The sequence below is a fragment of the Lithobates pipiens genome, unplaced genomic scaffold (assembly GCF_037356315.1).
Source record: "Lithobates pipiens isolate NorthernLeopardFrog02 unplaced genomic scaffold, aLitPip1_a1.2 Scaffold_16, whole genome shotgun sequence".
In the NCBI taxonomy this organism is placed as follows: domain Eukaryota; kingdom Metazoa; phylum Chordata; class Amphibia; order Anura; family Ranidae; genus Lithobates; species Lithobates pipiens.
Window position 1 is genome coordinate 273,490,444 of NW_027507748.1, and position 24,281 is coordinate 273,514,724.

The window sequence follows — 24,281 nt, forward strand, 5'->3', positions numbered from 1 at the left end:
TGTTGAGACATCAGTTAGATTTCCTTGATATACATGTAACTGGTGATGAGGCATGGATCTACTGTTAGACAGTTGCTTTGTCTCAGAATCATAAGGAATAAAGGCACAGTGTTTTCCCCAGGCTGAAGAAGTTCCATGTGCAAAGGTCAGTGCAGAAGCAAATGGCAACAGTTTGGGATAAGAAGGAAGTTATGCTGGTGGACTACCTCCAAAAGGGTTCAACCATCATTGCAACATATTAGTGTGCTTTACTGACAAAGTGAAAGGCAAAAATTCAAGGAAAAATATTGAGGAAATCTCTCCAAAGGTGTCATCCTGTTGTGTGACAACGCCTTATCACACACTGCAGGTGAAACAATGGCAAAACCCTATTCACCCGACCTGGCTCCTTCTGACTATCATCTGTTCCCCAATCTAAAAAAACACCTAAAGGGACAACAATTTGGGAGTGTTCGGGAGGCAACTAATACTGCAAATGAGTGGTTACACCAGCTGTCGGAAGAATTTTATTTGCAGGGACTTAAAAAGCTGCAGGACAGATATTGCAAATGCATTGACTTCCTAGAGGAATATGTAGAATAGTGTGGCAGTTACAGCTTCCTAACTCAATTATTTCCGGGTAAGGCTCAATACTTATCAGCACCCCCTTGTATAAAGCTTACCTGTAGGTCAAAATTAAAACAGAGTTTACTATCACTTTAAAGAAATAACTCAAGTAAAATTAAAACGAATAATAAATAAATCATGAATTAGCTGAAATTGTTCAAGTAGACATCCATTATCACTTTATCACCACATTTCATAATATAACTGTAAATGAGATGTAAAATATCTTTATTTTAGTAATCAGGACAAAAAACTTTCTATTTGGAATGAATTCAAAATAAAATGTTAATGTTTAATTGGATAAATTATTCCTCTATCTATCTTGGTTAAACAATTTTATTCACACAGCTTTATGTACATGTAGTATTTTATTTTTACATAATATTTATTTGCCCTTTTCCATACCAAGTACATGAGAGTTTACAATTACACAAACTGCCCTTTGTAAAAAAAATGTATCTTTTAATATTAAAAAAAAATATAACAAAAAGCATGTATATACATAACATCATCATTACATTCTTGACAAATGTACATAGTCTGGAGTAAATTAACCCAGCTACTTCAACATTGTGACATGGCACGATTTACATTACTATAATATAGGGGGTGTCACAAATACAATCTAGTATGCTCGCTGTTTTATACCTTTCACCCAATGAAAACAAATCACAAGCCACTAGTACACTCATAGCCCTGCCCTGATGTCTCAATATTATTCACTGCTACCAACAATTATTTGGCCATACCTCTGGCCACGATATCTTTTTGTCCAGACTAAATGCACTCCTAAGTGCAGTTTGACAGGCCTCTTTTCAGATTCAATCAAATAGCTTGCTGGAAATCAACACAATCCAAGGTGACATGCCTTCCCTAGCTTGAAGCCTGTACAATTGCAGATGATATGGGGTAATGTAAATCTCTCTAACAGAACAAAAATTGTTAAGTATAAATAATAGATGGGCTTGGCAATCAGTGTGCCATATTTTCTCAAAGCATGGGGGGGAGAAAAAAGGATTCACACATAGGACTTAATTAGCTTGTTATTCTTTCCCAACAATTTGTTATAAGAATATATCATTTTCATCATCCTCCTAATGTTTGTCGCCATCATCCTCATCACCAGGTCCACAGTCTGCAAAGACTTACTCTGAGTTCTTCTTGCCTGGTTCAAGCTGCTCTTATTGCAAAGCAAGCCAAGCAGATATAACAGACAAACATTGAAAGCACATATTTGAATAAAATAATGAAAAGCCAATTACCGGTAGTTATATTCCATTGGTCTGAAGAATGTTTCTAATATTCTTTCATTAAATGGGAACATATTGAGGTTCTAAGATTGTTTATCTTACCTGTAAAGTTGACATTACGAATGTATTTTAGGAGGTCAGTTCCATCAACTGGGTCCATACGACTGCAAAGTCCGACACTGCCAGGACAGACAGTTTTGTGTATATTGTGAAGAGCATGAGCCATTGCATATACTGCATCTATAACAAATTGTACTTTTCCCTCTTGCTCATAGGAAGACCCTACACCAATTCGCTCCTGATCTGTGTTTAAAAGAAGGACAAAAAACAAACAGTGGTAATGGTGCCTATAGGAATGGCCCAGTAAAAACATAATATATTATCTTCATGTTTTTCCAACCTACACTACTGTAGACACAGGGGCTTAACAAGAAATCTTGAATCCCCATTGCAAAATGTTTAAGGATCCATTCTCCCACCACAGAAAACAAAACAGTATGTCAGTGTGGGACTAGAAACAGAAATGTTACTGGTGTCAGTGGGACTGATAACAAAAGCCATCAGTTTCATTGATGTTAGTGGGAGTTCCACTGATACCAAAGCCATAGAAGGTTTTTTTTCTGAGTACCTCTGCAGGATTCAGGAGCAAGGCCTGCTCTTGGATTGCTGTCAGCAGGTCTACTTATGGTTCCTCCTTCTTGTCCCATGGCCGGTGTTGGCCCTTACTACAGAACTATAAAACACCACTGTGAAAAGCACCAAAGGTAGATAGTTTGTGCTGGATTGGTCCTATGAAGTAAGGTATTGTTAGAACAACTTCACAGGTGTAGGAGAGAGCTCACCTCACCCGGGTCTGTGGCCACAACCAATCCTCACCCTGGGCCTCATAGCAATCACGTGAGCTTCTATAGCAGTAGTTCCATCAATGACTAGATAGTAACCCTAGACATTTATTACAAGTTGCTTACAGTGGTTTCTGACAATTGCTTGTAATCCTTATTTTTGCTCAGGCAAAAAAAATAAACAATGGTTCACAAATTTTGGCTTGCATACAGTTACATGGTCTTTCATGGAAAATTCCCAACTTCCAACTGAACTTCCATATATCCTACTTTTTTTTTACCTAAGTACACATGTAGAAGGATGCCTGTCAGGAAAAATTGTAGCGAAATTATGATTTATTTTTTTCTCAGGGTGTTTTAGTAGGGATACTTCTAAAGGTGCTTCTAATGTTTGTATTTTTCCTGGGTGCAGCACCTTTTGGTAGAATCAGCAGAGAATACAGAAATAAAATAAATTTTGGGGGCTGCAGGGAAGCATACGGGTACCTGCAGCAGCAAACAGTGGATGCTAAATAACAGATGCTGTGGAATGACATGTTCCTTGACTGCTTTCACCTTTCTCATTACTGGATTTGCCAAAGGTGCTAGAGCCATCAGCAAAGACCACTTTTAAATTTCAGCCATCACCCCAAAGGTTGGGAGTTTTCATCCATCTACTCTTCTACTTAAAGTTTAACTTGCTCAGATTGGAAATCCTGAATCCAGCAGCACCAATCCTGCTTTTGTTTATAATAGATGCAGAATGATGAGGAGTCAGGGGATATTGTGTGAAAGTTGTAGCCAGCCCAAAAAAATTGACAGGCAATCCAGTCAATGTCATCTGCTTGCAAGGGCTGAATCACCCCATTTACACAGTTGCAATATAATTCTGTTGGTGTTGCTTTCTCTACCACCCCAAACATATATTATAAATGCCTGCCTTACCTTCAGCCGTTTGCCCCCTTAGTCTCTTTAATGCCTTGTTCATTGCTGCAACTCTTATGATTGATGAAAAGATTTTTTTAATAGTTGGCAGCTTGTAAAAATGATATTCTTATCATGTTATAATAGATATGTTTTAGTGTCTAACAGGTAGCGACTAAAGTTAGCTATTATAAGACTAAATACTGTTTAATAAGTTGGTTTAACTGTGCATAAAATTCTTTACTTCAGATTGAAAATAAAAAAGTGTGACCACAAGTTGATAGTCATTGCAAAGCGATGATGATTATGGGGCTGAAATAAATGTTCGCTTTGCAAGGGAATTTTCCCTTGGCTGAATGAATGAGGTAAAGCTCTGCTGACTTCCATCATCCAATAATGGCCAAGAAAAAAGATTGTTTCTTTTTCTTTTCTTTGCATTTGTTTGTGTATTGTTTGAGAAGTGAATTTCACCACAGTTACTAAGCTATGGGAACATTTCTTAGCTAAGGAAATTTCCGTTTGCAAAGTAAACGACCTACTTGCCTTTGGTAAATCAAACCCCATGTGTCCATTTTTTATATGCACATCTGTTTACATCCACTCACATCCGAGTCAGTTTAGGTCCACAAAAACAAATGGAAAAGGTTTACATCCTTTCCATTTTTGCAGACTCAAAATGGGACAGAGCAGATGAATACTGATGCAAAATGACTCATGGACAGCCATGTGAAAGGTCCCTAACACACTACAGGAACAACACTGTATATATACATCACTGGAGCCCAAAATATGCAGACTAACATGCTTTATTTTACTGTAAAAAGAAATACTGAATAAAAAATAGGAGAACACATTTAATATTTATTGCCCAAAATAGTGAAATATTTATAGTTTATTTTTAACTTTAATAGACAAAATATGTATCAAAGTATGCATTTGATTGAGGCAAGATAAATATTTTTTTTCAAGCATGACTTTAAATGGACAGAATGCAAAAGCTTTACTTTGCGGAAAAAAACAGAATATGGGCATTTGTTGCCCAATAGTGACAGTAATGTAAATTAATTATACCGATAAACTGTGCTTTGGGAATTATATATCCGATTGCCTAAGGTAATGCAAGTTTCTTTCACTGAGCCTTAAAATACGAATAGGATATTTTCACTTTGAATTGGAAGAATTTTTAGAAAATATAGGGAAAAAAAATTTGAATTTATATTGTTAAATTACTGGATAAAGTATACCTTTCAGATTGCATATCTTATTGACTAAAATATTTCAAGAACTGTTTTGATCAATGTAGCTGAGAATTAAGCAAAACTTTATTTTTTTGTTAGAAAAACTCAAAAATTATCTTAAATTTAAAACAAAAAAGCATAAACTATATTTCCATTGAAGATTATATGACTGATCCACTGAGACACTGCAAGAATAATACGATTTTTAAAACAGCTTACCTGTAAAATACTTTTCTTGGAGTACATGATGGGACACAGAGTCGTAAGTAATTACTTAATGGGTTATGGGCCACCTTCAGGTGTTGACACTGGTATACCCAATCAAGGAAGTTCACTCCCCTATATAACCCCTTCTCCTACCAGGAGCACATCAGTTTTTGTAGCAAAGCAATATACTTAAATCCCAAAAGAGGGGAGGGACCTCTGTGTCCTATGATGAGGACGTATACTGCTGCCTGCAGCATACTGTGCCCAAAGGCGATATACTCATACCTCCTTGCATCCACCTGATAACATTTTTGTGAATGTGTGCACTGAAGACCAAGTTGCGGCCTTACAGATCCGAGCCATGGAGGCCTGGTGACGCACTGCCCAAGAAGCACTAACCGCCCTGGTACAGTGGGCCTTAACTTGAAAAGGGGGAATCTTACCCCTTAATTATAAGTTAGAATTATAACTTGCCAAATCCACTTAGCGACAGTGGATTTTGACGCTGCCTGTCCCCTCTTAGGATTCTCTGGCAGAATACATAAGACATCAGTCTTAAGAACCTAAGCAGTTGTCTTTAAATAGATTCTCACTGCTCTCACTACATCAAGACAATGTAGTGATTTTTCTTCCCTCGAACATGCTTTTGGAAACACGATGGCAGGACAATATCTTGGTTCAGGTGAAAACTTGAAACTACTTTTGGCAAAAAGCCTGGACAAGGGCGTAACACCACTCTATTCTCTTGAATAATCAAATATGGCTCTTTACAAGAAAGAGCAGCCAATTCTGAAACCCTCCTTGCTGAGGATATAGCAACCAAAAATACCAGCTTCCTTGTCAGAAGGACTAATGCTGCGTACACACGATCTGAATTTCAGCCAGCAAAAGACTGATGAGAGCTTTTCATCTGAAAATGTGACCGTGTGTATGCTCCATCGGAATTTAGCTGGAATTTAGCGAATTCCTGCCAGCAAAAATGTGATAGCATGTTCTCAATTTTCCCAATGGAAAAACTTTCATAATATTGGAAATTACGATAGTGTGTATGCAATTCCGACGTGCAAAAACTTGTGCATGCCCAGATTCAACTACGAGATGGAAGCTATTGGCTACTAGGTATTAAACTTCCTTTTTCTAGTCCTGTTGTACGTGTTGTACGTCACCGCGTTCTTGGTGGTCAGAATTTGGTGTGGCCATGTGTAGGCAAGACAGTTTGAGTGGAATTCCATCGGAATTGCGGTGGGAAAACCATCAGAGCTTTTTCCGATGAGAATTCCGATCGTGTGTACGCAGCATAAGGGAATATGCTGTATCGGTTCAAATGGCTGTTTTTGTAACACTGACAAAACTAAATTCAAGTCCCTAGGGCTTAAAGGTGATATAACTGGCAGAGTAATCCGCATCACCCCTTGTATAAAACCCCGGACTAAGAATGCATTTTTTAAATAAAATCAATAAGGTTGAGACTTGGCCCTTAATAGTACTCAAGGCCAACTTCATCTCTATGCCTAATTGTAGAAAGGCAAGAATTCTGCCTATGATATATCTCCAAGGGTGTCAGCCCTTGGATTCACACCAGGAAACATAAGCCTTCCAGACTCTATAATGTATAGTTCTGGAAGTTGGTTTCCTTTTATTAATGAAAGTAGAGATAACTGACCCAGAAAGCCCATGTTTCCTCAGAATGTGGGTTTCAATAGCCAGGCCCTTAAATTTAGCGTTTGTAAAGTAGGTTGGAATATCGGCCCCTGTGAAAGCAGGTCTGGCCTTAGTGGAAGGAACCATAGATCCTCCACTGCCATCTTTACGATTTCTGCATACCATGACCTTCTAGGCCATGCTGGTGCTGCCAGAATTACAGTTTTTCTTTCCCGCTTGATCCTGCAAATCAAGGCAGCAATTGAATAGGGCAAAATTCATAGATCAGTGAAAGCTGATCCCACAGTATCAACAATGTATCTGTTCTGCATGCAAATGGATCCTTTGTTGTGGACACAAAGTTGACTAACATTATGTTGAACTGGACGCTGGAAGATCTACATCCAGAGTCACCCATCTTTGGCAAACAGCCTGAGAATATATCGGGGTGAAGAAACCATTCCCCTGGGAATAACTGCTGGTGACTTAAGTCGTTTGCCTGCCAATTCTTTATTCCCAGAATTAAGACTGCTGATACGCACAGAATATTTCTTTCTGCCCAAGTTAGAATATGGTTCACCTCTTTCTGTGCTGAGAGACTCTTGGTGCTCCGTTGGCGATTGATATAGACCACAGCAGTGGCATTCGATTGAATTGGATCCTGACAGGACAAACCCTTAACCTGGAAGTCCAGGTCTTTAGAGCCAGATGCACTGTCCGAATCATTAGGATGTTGATGAACAAGGCTTTTCTTGTTCTTGACCACTGTCCTTGGACAGTTGTCTTCCTTAGTACTGCTCCCCAGCCTGAAAGGCTGGCATGTGTCGTTACCACTTTCCAGATAACAGGTCTGAAGCATTTTCCTTTCAGTAGATTCTGGTTAGTAACCACCAATTGAGGCTTTGGGACACCCTTAGGGGCAGCCCCACTGGCAAGTCCAAAGCTTGGATCGTCTAGTTAGCAGATAGAATACTGTCTTGCAACAGTCTCGAATGGAACTGGGCATAGGGAACTGCTTCAAATGAAGCCACATCCTTTCTAACAACCTCATGCAAAGGCGAATGGAGGGATCTCCTTTTGACCTGACCAGCTGCACCAACTCTCTTATGAAGTTGTTTTGTGCCTGGGCAGTAGGCAAGAACACCCTTTTTCTGGGCTGTATCTATGATCAGACCCAAATACTCCAGCTTTTTTAGTAGTTTAAAGGGAGACTTCACTAGGTTGAGAATGCAACCTAGACTTTTCCAGGTAAATGGTTGTAATGTGTATACCTTATTCTGAACGCCAATTGGTCTATAGCAATAGATCGTCTAGTTATGCCAAGACTGTTTAAGCCCTGTGCCCTTGACCTGGCTAGAGGTGGGGCTAGCACTTTTGTTAACACTCGGGGTGCTGTAGCTGGCCCAAAGGGCAAGGCTATAAACTGAAATGCTGCTGTTTTACTTCGACCGCAGAAACCTTTGGTGAGCGAGAAATATATGGTCATGCAGATATGCATCCCTGATGCCGATAGGCGCCAGAAGGCACGAATCATCTCTGTAAGAGATTTGTGCCAGCAATTTCTCCGACTGTGAGGCTGAAAAAAGGTTCAACTCCAGTTGTCTCCTCCGCAGAGGAGTAATCGGTTTGCCTTTCTTCCTGATCACCTGAGGATAACCCTTCATCCTCTACCCACTGTTCCCTTGATAAGAGATCTAAAGTGGGGGGGGGGGGGATCTAACATGTTTCCTCTCCTTGCATAGTGGATGCGGTTAAAGTTTTCCTTCTAGGCCCTACAGGGCAGAGGAAAAATGCATTTTCAATCATGTATACAGGGGCTGAATGATTTCTCCTCTTTGAGTCTGACGGTGGAGGCCGTCACCACTGCCTAGAGGCAGCTGCCCCTGATGCAGGGGAAGGAGTCAGTTTAAATAAAAGGAAATCATTTGTATGTATTTGACCAAATCTTCCCCAATGAAAAAGGGAAACTAGTCAGAAGCCTTTTTGCAAGATGCTTCAGCTGACCAACTTTTCAACCACAGAGTCCTACACATGTGTTTTAGCACAAGCGCAAGGCAGGATGCTTGGTGGATAGAGTCTTTTATGGCGTCTATGGCAAAACATACCCCCTTTGGTAGGAGGATTTTAACAAAAAATTCCAACTTCTTATCTGTTGGATCCTTAAGCATTTGTGCATTTTTATTGATGCTGGAAATCGCAGCGTCTAATGCTGGCACTTTCCATCCTTTTGAATTTTTCCTCCATGATAGACAACTGAGAAACACTTTGGAGGGAAAAAATGCTTATCCTGTTGATCCCATTCAGCATAAATAAGCCCTTCCAGAAATGCATGAAAAAAGGCTGTGAATGTTTTTTGTTTTTAATCCAAGGAAAGGACCAAACTTTTATCTGATTCTGTTAGGATTAGCATAAAAAGTGGAATGAACCATCTCTGTAAGAGTTTGTACCATCAATCTGTCAGATTGCGAGGTTGCATAAGGTTCATCAATTATTGTTTCCTCCGCAGAGGAAAATTCGGCTTGTTTTCCTCCGCGATCACCTAAGGGTAATACCTCATCCTGCGCCCTCTGTTCCCTTGGAAAAGGGGGTTTGAGGTGGGGGAACTAGCACGCTTCCTATCCTCTTGGATGGAGGATGCAATTAAAGCCGCTAATCTTCCTTCTAAGCCCTACAGGGTAGGGGAAAATGCATCTTCAGTCTACAGGGGCTGAAATGTGAGAAGAAGTTTCACCACCAATTGCTTCCAATGACTCACCCTTGCTTGCCATGTCAGGTATCTCTGGAGAGGATGACAGAATGGTAGAGGTGAGCCAAACATCCCCCGGTTCGGTTCGCAGCAGAACATGTGAACAGGCAAAAAAATTTGTTCGAACACCGTTAAAGTCTATGGGACACGAACATGAAAAATCAAAAGGGATAATTTTAAGGGTTAATATGCAAGTTTTTTTTATAAAAAGTGTTTGGGGACCTGGGTCCTGCCCCAGGGGACATTTATCAATGCAAAAAAGTTTAAAAAACTGCAATTTTTTCAGGAGCAGTGATTTTATTAATGCTTAAAATGAAACAATAAAGTGAAATATTCCTTTAAATTTCGTATGGGGGGTGTCTATAATATGCCTGTAAAGTGGCACATTTTTCCCATGTTTAGAACAGTCCCTACACAAAATGACATTTCTAAAGGAAAAAAGTAATTTAAAACTACTAGCGGCTATAATAAATTGTCGGTCCCCGGAACCCCAAACCAATCCAAAATTTAAAAAAATCCATACCAGACCCTTATCTGAGCATGCAACCTGGCAGGCTGCTAGAAATGAGGGGGTGGATGAGAGAGCAGCTCCCCTCCTGAGCTGTACCAGACCACATGCCCTCAGCATGGGGAGGGTGCTTTGGGGTAGCTCGCCAAAACACCTTGTCCCCATGTTGATGGGGACAAGGGCCTCATTCCTTCAACCCTTGCCCATGGTTGTGGGAGTCTGTGGGCAGGGGGCTTATTGGAATCTGGAAGCCCCTTTAACAAGGGGAACCCCAGATCCAGCCCCCCCTGTTTGAAATGGTAACGGGTACATTGTACCCCTACCATTTCACAAAAAAAGTGTCAAAATGTTAAAAAACCACAAGACACATCTTGGGACAAGTCCTTTATTAAAAAATAAAAAAAGTCCCACTAAGTCCATTCATCAAACACACGCCGCCACCGATCAGCCTCCATGGGAGGCACCCACCATAATGACCGTTCTCTCAGGGGACAGTTCTTTTATAACTGAGGACGGGGCCACACTGTGACGTACCGGGTGACCCCGCCTCCCTCTGACGCATGGGGACTTCCCAATGCCTTCCCCATGGCGTCAAAGGGGGCGGGTCATCCATTTACTTAAGGAGGTAGCGCCGGCCGCGATGAACGCCAGACTTTTAGAATCTGCAATGTTATACAGGGGCTGAATGCCTGTCCAGGCTCAACAAGGGCAAGTCTGATAATACAAACAGTGGAAGCTGTTACCGCACCTCTCCACGAGGGGAGGGAAGGGGAATTTATGTCAGAAGTGTTTGTTAGGCTCCCAGTTTTAAAGGAAGACTTCACTTTATACAAAAAAATGCAAATGGCTGTTTTTGTATGTTCATAAACTACTGTACCCCCTTTAAATCCAGCATGGATCCCTCCTGGAGCTCCTCAGAGCACATCTTCACTAGTGACCAACACCTTAGACACTGGCGAAAAAACTGATGTGCTCCTGTAAGTAGTAGGGGTTATATAGGCAGTGAACTTCCTTCATTGGGTATACCAACAAGTGTCAACACCTGAAGGTGGCCTATAACCCATTAAGTAATTACTTAAGGCTCTGTATCCCATGATGTACGATAAAGAAAAGCGTTTTTCAAATTATGGCACACATTGGAAAGGATAGCTACATCTTGAAATTTTGGAAAAAAATAAAGTATCACATTTGTCGTATTTGTTGTTTGACAATAACTGTAAAATCATCTGATAGGTTAAAGATTTTTCTTAAGACAAGGAAATGTGTGCCAATTCATAAACTATAAGTAATTTGTGTTTGTCCCATTGCCGTCAGGGAAAATATAAGGAACGCTTAAAATGCACACTAATCGCTTAAAGCATTGGTTTTTCCTTAGGGCTGTATTGTCCATAATCCCATCAGGTACAGTGTTTTAAGAATTTTATGTGGAATTATAATATTCTTTTATTTTTAAATAACATTTTATATTTTGATATATTTAAATAGATATGTGGGTGCATGCTAGAAGTATGTATGTGTGGTTTTGTTGAGAAGTGTTTTATTGCTGCGGTAAAGAGTACCCGGAAAAATGTTGTTGTATGTATAAAAGTGGATGACAGATGACATTAAAGTCTATCTATCTATCTATCTATCTATCTATCTATCTATCTATCTATCTATCTATCGATCTATCTATCTATCTAATTTTGTGGTTTCAAATTTAATTTAGCTCCATTTGAGTCTGCTTTAAATTGTTTTCTTCATGTGACAAATATCTATCTTAAAGTGAAATTAAAGTGTTACTAAACCCAGGACCCTGCATTCACTTTATCTGGTCTCCCACAGTACACAGAACATGCAAATGCAATTATTTAGTAAATATAAACTGCTAAACACCTTTTCTCACTGCTAATCACCTTTTCCTTTAAGCAGTATATAGCAGTCTTGTGATTTTTATCAGTGTCTGGTTAGGCTCGTAGGACCAGTTTTCATTCTCCCCTGATACTCTGTCTGGACAGTGCTGATTGGCCCTGTGCTGATCACATGCACTCCCCCAATAAAAAATAACAGTGTCTGGCCAAGAACTGGCTAAAGCTTGTAGGAGGAGTTTTCATTTCCCTTTTTCTGACTCTCCTATGATGCTGCATGGCTCCTGACCCTCCCCCCCCCCCCCCCTCCAAAAAAAAAAACTTTCTAGCAATTTGAATGTTAGGATGACAAAGTATAAAAATCACTTTTCTAACCATTTCATGGTGCCTTCGTGAACTTGACTCATTTTAGTACCATGTCAACATCTCTAATTTACAGAAATAAATTACCTACTTCCGGATTATCTTTGACAAGGGCATGTGCATTTAGATCAGTTACAATTGACTTGATTTGATCATTCTGAAAAGGTGATCATCTCCTTTAACTATTAGATAATCAAACAAATGTTCTGAAAACAATCATTTAAAATGAAATCCTACAGTAGTAGAGCCGGTTTTAGATCCCCCTGCTACCTCCTATTTTAGCATTACCATCTCCTCAGCCAAATTGGCTGTTTACTAGGGCAGCTCCCTGCTCACTGTAGAGGTGACAATGCTGATTTACTGTTCAATGAGGAGGCTGGAGGTGGAGAGGTGACACATTCTGGGACTACACTGCTGAACCAGGGAGATAAACTGCTTAATCAGAACCTACGTATCACCTGTCTGGCTATGCAGTGTGGAAAATGAATATAAATCACAAGATTAGCTATTGTTTGGCAGGTAAAACAGCAAATATGTATGTATTTCAATGGTGAATTTTTCCTAAAATTTTGCTTTAAGTGGTTGTAAAGGCTGAAGATTTCTTACCTTCATGCATTCTATGTATGAAGGTAGAAAACCTTCTGCATGCTTTTCCCCCCACATACTCCCTAATAATCACCTGAATCCCCTCTTCATTCAGCGATGTGCATAAGAGCCTTGGCTGTTCTGGGACTCCCTCTCCACATGAGGCAGGAGCCATTGGCTCCCACTGCTGTCAATCACAGCCAGTGAGACAATGAGGAGAGAGTAAGAGAGGGGGAGAGTTGTGGCTCTATGTATCTTATGGATGTATAAGGCAGAGCTCAGGAGCGAGCACATACCAGTGCCCCAATAGCAAGTGGCTTGCTATTGGGGGCACTGGTCAAGGGGAAGGAGCAGATGCCGGCAGTGACCAAAGAAGAAGAGGATCTGGGCTGCTCTGTGCAAAACCACTGCACAGAGCAGGTAAGTATAACATGTCTGTTTTTTTTTTTTTTTTGCTTTTTTTAAATCCAAACCTTTAATAAAACTTTAGAGTTAGCCACACACAATTTTGTGGCTATTATTTGCATTTCCCACTTTGTGAGCATTTCCTTTCAAAATGCTACACATGTGTTTGCTAGTTTCACTTCTGCATGTCCTAAAGGATTGAACTGAAAAGAAGGTTTTCAACATACCAGACATACGGCAACCTCTGCAAACACTTGCTTTTCAATGTGGTTTTGAATTTTAACCAGTTCAGCCCCAAAAGATTTGCCCCCTTAATGACCAGGCCATTTTTTGCGATACGGCACTGAGTCACTTTAACTGACAATTATGAGGTCTTGTACCCAAACAAAATTGACGCCTTTTTTTCCCATAAATAGAGCTTTCTTTTGGTATTTGATCACATCTGCGTTTTTTATTTTTTGCGCTATAAACAAAAAAAGAGTGACAATTTTGAAACTTTTTGCTATAATAAACATATCCGCAAAAATATTTAAAAAAGGAATTTCTTACTAAGTTTAGGCTGATATGTATTCTTTTTTTGATAAAAAAAATCGCAATAAGCGTATATTGATTGCTTTTCGCAAAAATTATAGCGTCTACCAAATAGGGAATATATTTATGGCATTTTTATTATTATTATTTTTTATTAGTAATGTCAGTGATCTGCAATTTTTAGTGGGACTGCCACATTGCGGCGGACAGATCGGTCACTTTTGACACTTTTTTTTGGCACCATTGACATTTATACAGCAATCAGAGCTAAAAATAGTCACTGATTACTGTGTAAATGTAATTGGCAGGGAATGGGTAAACACCACTGGGGGGGGGCGATCAAGGGGTTAAATGTGTCTCCTAGGGAGTGATTCTAACTGTGGGGGGATTTGACTGCCTGGAGAAGACTGCAGATCACCATTCATAATCAGTAGGAACAACAGATCTGTCTCCTCTCTACATTGACAGATCTCTCTTTTGGCCCTCTCAGGATCGATCGGAGGTGCCCAGCGGACATCGCGGCCGCCGGGCACGCGCATTGGCTCCATCCCTGCGCCAGTGTGCGCACACCCCCTAGTGGTCTTAAAGCCGACGTACAGCTACGGCGATTTGCCCAGGGGAGAAAAGGAAAATGTAACAGCGCTCTGCAGGGACAACCCAATCCATACACCAGGTCCACTCACAAGTACTGAAGCTCAATATATCCCAAAACAATGCAACAATAGTAAGAAGAGCCAGCAAGACTGTAAATCCTTGAAGTGTCATTTATTGGTACATCAGAGTGACAATAAAACAATAATGACTAAGGCTATTGCTGAAATGCGTCAACATTATTGTTTTATTGTCACTGTGATGTACCAATAAATTACCCCCATCGGATAGTGTCCGCCCTGTACTGCGCTTGCGATCCGATGGCCAGACAGTTTTTGACAGAACACCGGATCTTCTTACTATTGTTGATTTGCTCAGGGGAGCCAAACTGCCATAGTATAACTGCGGCAGCTGGTCCTCTAGTGGTTAAAGAGGAAGTAAACCCTGATGGGTTTACTTCCTATTTGTCTCCCTGCAAAGGTAAAGCATAATAGGCTACTATGCCTCACATAGTAGCCCATTATGTGTCACTTACCTGACACAGGAGCCAGCAATGTCACCGCTGTCCCCTGCAGCACAGAGCATCCATCTTCTTCCGGGTATCGCTGCTCCAGCCACTCACAGCACCGGAGCAGGGATGACATCACTCCCGCGCAGGCGCATGGGAGCCACCACTAACGGCATATCGATGTTAGCAGCGGCATGCCCAGTGTGCCTGCAAGCCGCTGTCTACGGCCGTCTTTTTGTAAATATCTCCTAAACCGTGTAGGTTTAGGAGATATTTCTTGGACCTACAGATAAGACTTAATCTAGGCTTACTTGTAGGTCAAAATGGTTTGTAAGGGTTTACTACCACTTTAATAGAACATAACTGAATCTCACCCACAAAGGGTCCATTGCTAATAGATAAAATTGCAAATACAATTGTGAAAAAATAAATACACCCTAAAAAAACTGTAGACATTTTCCACATATTTAAAACAGGCAAATATTACATCTTAATTCATACAGAGCCTACGGGTTAAATAAATAAGCTTGAATGAAAAATCAAAGGAATTTTTTTATTTTTTAATCTTTTAATCAACAAAAATATCAATAGATTTAATGGTGTGTGGTGGAAAAAAGTAAGTACCCTTGGTCTCAGAAGTGTGATTTGCCCCTATAGCAGAAATGACTTCATTTTGCATAACTGCTTACCATCGACTCAATTAAAATGTTGACCACTGCTCCACACAAAATACATTCAGTTGAAAGATTGTGGGCTTTTTTTTTTTTTTTTTTTTTTTTTGCATAAAAGGCTCATTCCAAATTTCCCCACAAGATTTAATTGGGATTAAAATCAGATAGATGACTGGGCTAGTCCAAAATGCTTTCCATTTCATGATGGATTGAAGTATGATTAAAATCATTGTTGTGCTGAAATATCCATTTGGAATTAAACTTAAAATTATAGATACCAGAACACCAGAGCCGCGATATTTGGGGGTCGATTTACCACAGGCAAACAGGCTGTTCACATTGCAAAGGAAGTTGTTCTTTGCAAGGGAATCTTCCTCAGAGTTAGTAAATATGCTAAAATTTCACTTACCAAAATACCCTATCATGTGCAAAGAAAAAAAACAGCATTTTTACTTGCAAGTAATTGATTGATGGAGTTCAGCAGAGCTGCACCATATTCACTAAGCTCTGTGAAAAAAATCTCTTGCAAAGTAAACAACCTATTTGCCTTTAGTCAGGGGTGGACTGACAACTCATGGGGCCCCCAGGCAATAAGAGATTATGGGGCCCCCAGGCAATCAGAGATTATGGGGCCACACAGTGTATACACAAACACACACACACAGTATACAATCACACAGTATACACAGACATGTTTCTATTGGCTGAGAAGGCACTGGAGAGGTGGGGCAGCTATAATCTCTGGATTTTTAGACCAAAAGGATGTTGGTAAGCAACATTTCAGAGACAGATGTAAAAAAAAAATAATAATTTTTACATACTGTCCCTGCTTTTACTGAGGCTGGCAACCCTGATGGGGCCCCCTAGTGGCATGGGGCCCTCGGGCAGTGCCCGAGTGGCCCAATGGTCAGTCCACCCCTGCCTTTAGTAAATCAAGACCCTGCAGTTTAAAAACAAGAGGTTCTACCTGCATATTCCCTATATATTGGAACTTATTCTGGAATACCTAATTCTAATTACATACATTTGAAGTGGTGGTAAATGTAGTGGTGTACTTACTTTTTACATGTGACAAATCTGAATTTTCATTTTGTATACATTGTAAAAATAAATATACCATGTTATTTTTTAAGCTTCATTTGTTTCAATATACCACCTTTAATTGTAAGCACCGTTTGAATAAAGATCTAATGATTGCCTGTTCAAATATTGAAAAAGAAGTCAACAATCTTGATGGGGTGAACTTATTTTTTACATGTATAGTGTTTCAAATCGCGTATTTGAGACAGTATTTGGAGTGGTGGGTGATGAAGGTAAAGGATGGAGACTGATAGTTAAGCAGTGCAGGGGACAGGAGCTAGAGGTAAAGAGGGGTTGGTGATAGGGGGTTATTGCTGATGGAGGAGTGAGGGAGAACATATCAAGATCCCTTCTTTGGGCACAAAGGACTGTGAAGATATGAATAATGAAAGCAGGAAAGAAGATAAATGGAAGGTGAAGATTGTGACAATTGGAATGGAAGCTTGGAGAGGAAAGGGTAAATATGCAGGACAGCTTCAAAAATCAGGGACAGTGTATTAAATAGAGCAGATAAGAGAGAATTTAGAGATCAAAGGAGGACTGTGATTAAGTTTAGAGAAGAGGGGTCTTTGTGATTAAGATTACATGGCAGAATGTCAGTAGTGCCTGAGCATGGATGATCTGACTAGACTGTGACTAGGAGGTGTGAAAGGAAAGGTAGAAAGAGCAGTAACAATTAGGATAGGAAAAAGAAGAGAGGGCAGTAGACTATTACCAGAAAAGAGAAAAGAGGTCAGTGGAGCAAATCACAGATCCAAAGGGGGAACGACTAGAGGAGGGGCAGAAGGAGAAAATTGAAACACAAAATGCAAAAGTTCATAGCCTTTGTCCACTTGTAAGAAGTAAAAGTACGGTTTCTGTACCAGCCAACATGCATTGAAGTACAGATGATGGGGCTAGGTGGTAAGTGAGCAGGGCTTAGTACTAATGGGACTTAAAGAAGAGTTCCAGGTAGGGCAATTTTTACATAGTTACACTGGTCCACCTTGGACCAATGTAACTATGCATATACGCAACTTGGACCAATGTAACTGTGCATATACCCAGCACGTGGAATCCCTCTAGAAGCTAGAAATCACTGTAGAAGACACTGCTAAGCACCACAATGCAGTAGGGCTGCTGCTCAACACGGGATCCAGAAGCTAGTGGAAATTGCTGCAGTGGCATTGTCTACTACCACAGGTATTATTCCACAGGTATGGTAAATGCATAGTTACATTGGTACAAACTGGACCAATGTAATTATTTTAAAATGCAATACCTGGAATTCTTTATATCTAATGATATGTCAGATTATGTTAAAGGTGGTTGCAGGATAGAACATGTGCAATGGAACTAACATGAATGCAACATAGATAAATTAATCTGCTGGCTGTGCTTGCATCGGTCTCATTTACTGAAAGTTCAAGTTGGAACTCCAGTACATTAATTCATAAGCCGAAAAAGGAGAACAATGAGAGAGGAGATGAACTGAAAGTACTGAGAATTTAGGACAGACAGTGCAGAGTATACACAAGGGGGACACTTCAAAAAACACTGAAGAGAAGGAACAGAATGGACGCATTAAGGCAGTAACAGTGCAATGAACAGAGAATGGATGCTAAATAACAAACGGGAACAGGAAAAGAGCAGTAGAATGGGTCGGAAGTCATTAAGAAGACCTGTGAAAAATTGTCTGAGAAGAATGACCACAGATCATATCATACCAAACTGGCAGGAAAAGATAGCTGGGGAGGAGAGGGGTGAAGTACTATGGATGACAGTGGCGGGGGAGAAAAATAGACACCAATAAAAGCAGTGTAACTCGGGGAAGAAGACCCGGGACGTGGTGAATGTTTCCAATGGATGCATAGCTGTACAAGAATCTTCCAGGACTCCTGACAAGAAATGTGAATCAACATTCTCTTTTTATATTAAACAAGATATAAGTGTGTACTGAAAAATGAAAGGCTGATTAACAGAGACTCTGGTTTCCTCACTCCAGATATGGAATCAAATTCTTTATTTTCATGTAAAAAAAAAAAAAAAATCATAATGTGCATGGTCAATATTTGTTGGTATTTTGTTTTTTATTTCAATTTTACAGTGGCAATGCAACCATAACTCTCTTGAGAGAACAATAGAATGCTTTTATTGTAATGCAGAATTTTTACCTAAAAAAGCGTGAAATAAAAATTAATGCTATTCATTGGTAAATAAAAATCCTTAAAGCAGTATTAAACACAAAACAAAAAGTTTATATATTGCAGCTTGTCAATCTTGGTGGTGTTAGGTGCATTTGCAAATTTAATTTGACTTGACTAACAAATAAAAGTCAAGCTCCTGCTAACATTTTTTTTAGCAGTTACACCAAAAGTTACAGAAAATGAATGCAGCCATCATATCTAAGAATTCGTAAGCTGCTATAAAATACATTTTTGTTATTGCGTTCGATATCCCTTTAATCGATATCCAGTGCTCAAGTTTCTTGAACTTTATTGTGGATAAAAAGAAAAATGAAATGCCTAACTTTGTCTCAATCATCTGCTATTACACTCTTGCATGGGAGCATGGGAGGAGGGGACAAAGAAACTAGTGAGCAGGAGGTCTTAGGAGGACCAAAGTGTGCGGTTTGGTTGATAATTTGAGACCAGGTTAGTGATGTTGCTGGGGGCAGAGTTGTGGATGGCTTTGTAAGTTGTTGTTAATACTTAGAATTGTATTCATAAAGTGAGTGGAAGCCAGTTGAGGGATTGGCAGTGAGGGGTACTAGACACTGAACGGTTGGTAAGGTGGATGAGTCTGGCAGCAGCATTCATGATGGACTGAAGGGGGATAGCCTATCTAAAGGTAATCCAATAAGGAGGGAGTTAGTCAAGGCGAGAGATAGCCAGGGAGAGAATTAGAAGCTCAGTGGTGTCAATGGTTAAAAAGGGTCGCATTCTGGAGATGTCACGGCGGTTGAGGTAGCATGATTTGGACAGGAATTGTATATGGGCCTGAAAGTACACTTACTTGTACACTTCTTTCCATGACCACCCCTGCGCAATGCATTTCGACTCAATCTGCAGTGAAAATTGTCTTCCCAAAACTCTGCAAACCAGACATTCCTTCTGTTGTTATCCAGTGTCCGACTTGTAAAGTATCTGTCAAACCCTAGGAAAAGTAAAAAAATATATATGTGCATTGATAGTAAGTGAGAGAGACAGAGAAATTGACTGGAAATATTAGATTGTTAATAAACCTCTGACAGATGCCCGTCTTGGCAGTATCGTGACAGCTCCTTCTGCCACTTCCTCTTGCTGCAAAACTGGTGAGATCTTAGAACCCCAACTGTCAGAGCCAACCCACATAAAGTGTCCTGTCTGATTCGCTCTTTTTGCAGCTGCAAGCACTCGTCTGTAGAGAAAAGAATGAAAAAAATATATGGTACCATATTTAATAAAAGTGACGAGAAATATGAAATGTAATTTATTCAAACTAACTCCAGACTGCCAAATATATGTCAGACAATAAATCACTCCAAGTAACAATTCCACTCCAAAAGAATTCCTGATGGTTATAATTGGCAAGAATAATAATTAGCCAAGGAAACAGCTAACATACTGTTAATGGAGTAATTTATGTATACACTGTGACATGCAGCTAGTTAAACGTACTGTAAATATCTTCAGAATACAAATAAATTGAGTTGCAGCCAAATACTACAACACTAGACTAAGAACAATGCATTAGATTTACTTCTGGGTCTCAATTTCACCACTATTTGTATTGCTAAAATGGACCTTCTCTGCACAGTTCTCTAATTTTAATGTGCATCTGTGCCCAGGCTATGGACATTAAATTATATATCTTAACAAGCTGTACAAAGGCTTTATAACAAACTGGCGGAGGCATTGCCTGAGCGTGACTTGTGATGTAATGGTGCAAGGGATCCAAGCAGGGTGGTCGGAGCAAGGAAAGCCAGGAGCAGAACTGTCAGTGCTGTTTGGACTGGAGTGGACTGAAGAGACCACCTGGCATAGAGAGAGACTGTCACTGTGAACACCCCACCGGTTCGCAGCAGAACATGCAAACGGGCAAAAAATGTGTGCGAACATCGTTAAAGTCTATGTGACGCAAAAATTGGAAAAATCAAAAAGTGCTCATTTTAAAGGCTTATTGCCATAAAAGTTATTGTCATAAAAAGTGTTTGGGGACCCGGGTCCTGCCCCTTTTTTTTCAGGAACAGTGATTTTAATAACGCTTAAGGTGAAACAATAAAAATGAAATATTCCTTTAAATATTGTGCCTGGGGGGTGTCCTTAGTATGCCTGTAATGTAGCGCATCTTTGCCATGTTTATAACAGTGCCACAGCAAAATGACATTCCTAAAGGAAAAAATAGCCCCCAGGCACTATATACCCTAAACAGCAGTATATATACTATACGGCCTGCCCTATATACTCTGCAGAAAAACTGGGCCTTAGGTGTTGGTGGTACCAGAACACTGTAAGCCCTCACAGTTATGCCCTGTATACACGGTCGGAAATTCAGACTGAAAAGGTCAGATCGGATTATATTGTCGTAAAATCCGATTGTGGGCTCTATCAGACCTCAAATTTTCAGACAAAAAAATCCGAACTGACTTTTTCCAATCAATTGTAGAGAATTCCGATCGGACAAAGTGCCACACATGCTCAGATCAAATTAGAAGACCAAAGCTATTGGCTACTAGCCTCAACATAATCCCGTCGTAGCAAACGAATGTCATCACCTTCCGAACAATCGGATTTTCCGACAACTTTGTACAACCGTGTATACGCCACACCAGTTTAGGACAAAATCCATCTGAAAAAATCTGACGGATTTTGTGTTTGGAATGTCTGACCATGTGTACAGGTTGGGGGCAGGAATGGCCCTGTGGTGAAATATTATATCAAAAATTGTAATTACATGGGCCTTGGGTGATGGTGGTGTCACAACACTGTAACCCCTCACAAAAACTCTTGTTGGGTGCAGGAACAGGCCCTGCTGTGAAATGTTAGATTAAAAATTGTAATTACATGCTCCTGTTAAACAGCGGCACAAAATTGGGCCTTGGGTGGTGATGGTGCCACAACACTGTAAGCCCTCATGGTTACTCTTGTTGGGTGCATGAACAGGCCCTGCCGTGAAATATTATATGAAAAATTTTAATTACATGGCCCTGTTAAACAGGGGCAGAAAAATTGGTCCTTGGGTGGTGGTGCCACAACACTGCAACCCCTCTCAGTTACTCTTGTTGGGGGCAGAAATGGGCCCTGCTGTGAAATATTATATCAAAAATTGTAATTACATGCCCCTGTTAAACAGGGGCAGAAAAATTGGGCCTTGGGTGGTGGTGGTGGTGCCCTAAACCAAAAATATTGTTGGAAGCTAGCAATATCAATATTGAGGAGTAATAGGACAGTAAGCATAGGCAGTCTTCAAGGGATACCAGATCCATAGCAAATTCAATCAGTTACATCAGCATCACGTGCTTGATAGTTGCTAATCCAAGACTGATTCATTTTTATGAATGCGGGCCTATCAACAGAGTCTGTGGACAGGTGCACACTTTGGTCCATTACAAACCCTCCAGCAGCACTGAATTTGCATTCAGAAAGCACGCTGGATGCAGGACAGGCCAGTAGCTCAATTGCATATTGAGTATATTGAGCAAATTTTGACCAGTGGTCCATCCTCAAGACCCAGTAACCCGTTTGGTCAAGCATGTGGTGCCCAAGCGGCTACTGTTCTGGTCATGCTTGATCTGCTTCAGACATAGGTTGCAAACAACAACGGTGTGATCTGCTGAACGCGTGTTGAAAAAGGCCCACACCAAGGAACTTTTAAAAGACAGCGGGGAGTCAGCAGCCCCCTGCACCTGCGGTGTGATGCAATAGGGTGGCTGCCCTTAAGCTGCCCTCTAGAGGACATCCTGCCTCGTTGGAGTTGTGCCTCCTCCTCCTCACTTTCCTCATCTCTTCTTTCAGGCACCCAAGTACAGTCAGTGACCTCATCATCCCCTCCCTCCTCATCACTGGAGCAAACTTGGCAGTATGCTGCAGCTGGGGGAACATGACTGCCAGTTTCTTGTCCTTCTGTGGCACGCCATCTCTCCAGGCTCACGTTACTCCCTTTCTCAACCTGTGAACCAACATCGAAGTCTTCAAATCGCTGCTCATCCTCCAGCAAGATATAACCAACACTGTGGTTGAATAATTCTGGGGACTCCTCTGTGCATGATGGTGGGGCTACGAAAGGAGTTACTGTGGACAAGGAGACAGTGGAATAGGCTGCTTTGGCAGCTGCGTTGGAAGGCAAACTACTTCTGATCCTGGGTGACAGAGGATGAGGAGGATGAGGATGGCTTTGTTACCCACTCCACCAACTCTTCTGCATGTTGTGGTTTAATAACACGGCCAGCAGCAGCAAAAAAGGACAAGTATGCCCCATGACCACCTGCAGAGGATTCCCCATGTCCATGACCAGCACTGTTGACTGTAGATACAGAGGCTGCTTGCCCTCTATTAGTGGCCTGTGATCATCTACCTCTCCTTGGTGGCCTTTCGGACATGATATATATTTTGTTTTGCAATGCGACACTACACTGTATTAGATACTGTGTACACCACCTGCACTGTATTAGCAGCTGTACAATGGCTGCACTGTATTTTATACTGTGTACACCACCAGAAGTGTAGTAGAAACTGTACACACTGTATTAGATACTGTGTATGATGTCTGCACTGTATTAGAAACTCTACAACAGCTGGACTGTATTGTATACTGTGTACACCACCATAAATGTAGTAGAAAATGTACACACTGTATTAGATACTGTGTACACTGCCGGAAGTGTATTAGAAAGTATAAACCACAGAATGCACTGTATATACAAGCTACACACACACACACACACACACACACACACACACACACACACACACACATATATATATATATATATATATATTAATACACCGCCTGACGCCTATTAGAAACTGTACTAGATACTGTGTACACCACTTGCACTGTATTAGCAACTGTACAATGGCTGCACTGTATTGTATACTGTATACACCCCCAGATGTGTAGTAGAAACTGTACACACTGTATTAAATACTGTGTACACCTCCCGAAGTGTATTAGAAACAGTACACCGCCTAATGAACTGCAGATATAGGCTACACATAATGGTGAGTGTATATATATATATATATATATATATATATATATATATATATATATATATATTAATACACTCCCTGCACTGACTGAATATAGCGTAAACACTGAATATACAGTCAATGCTGAATGCAGAATATATATATGCGTGTGCCTGCCCATTCTAATTTCTTGTGACAGATCCTAAGACCATCCTTCAAAAATATCTATAAATAAGGCAGCGCCTACTTTTTGCTACCATCTGCCATGTTTACAGCCACATTTTTGTTCCAAAACTATTGGACTTAGCTGCAAGAAAATTTTTAACCTCGTTACCAAGAAATTCAATCACTTGTTAGCAGTCACCTCATTTGGTTTGAGCTACACAGAAGATTCACCCCTTTTTTTGTTAGTAAACTCACTAGCAAAGAATTGCTAGGAATAGGCAAAACAAACAATAAATAATAAACAAATTAAAGCGGTTCTGCACCTTTAAAAAAAATATTAAAAGCCAGCAGCTACAAATATTGCAGCTGCTGACTTTTAATAAAATCACACTTACCTGTCCCAGGGTCCAGCGATGTCGGCGGCAGATGATGAGCGATCGCTC

General features: G+C 40.4%; 1 protein-coding gene across 2 annotated transcripts in view; it reads right to left on the bottom strand.

Annotated features, from left to right (window-relative positions):
• The window catches only part of GRM4 (glutamate metabotropic receptor 4), a 315,342-nt gene that overhangs the window by 61,802 nt on the left and 229,259 nt on the right, over positions 1 to 24,281 (bottom strand). For both annotated transcript variants that reach the window (XM_077481412.1, XM_077481413.1), the window contains exons 5-7: positions 19,746 to 19,900; positions 19,517 to 19,657; positions 1,959 to 2,159 (exon numbers count right to left, since the gene is read on the bottom strand). In XM_077481412.1, coding sequence (XP_077337538.1) covers positions 1,959 to 2,159; positions 19,517 to 19,657; positions 19,746 to 19,900 — 497 coding nt within the window. The remainder of the gene's footprint in view (positions 1 to 1,958; positions 2,160 to 19,516; positions 19,658 to 19,745; positions 19,901 to 24,281) is intronic.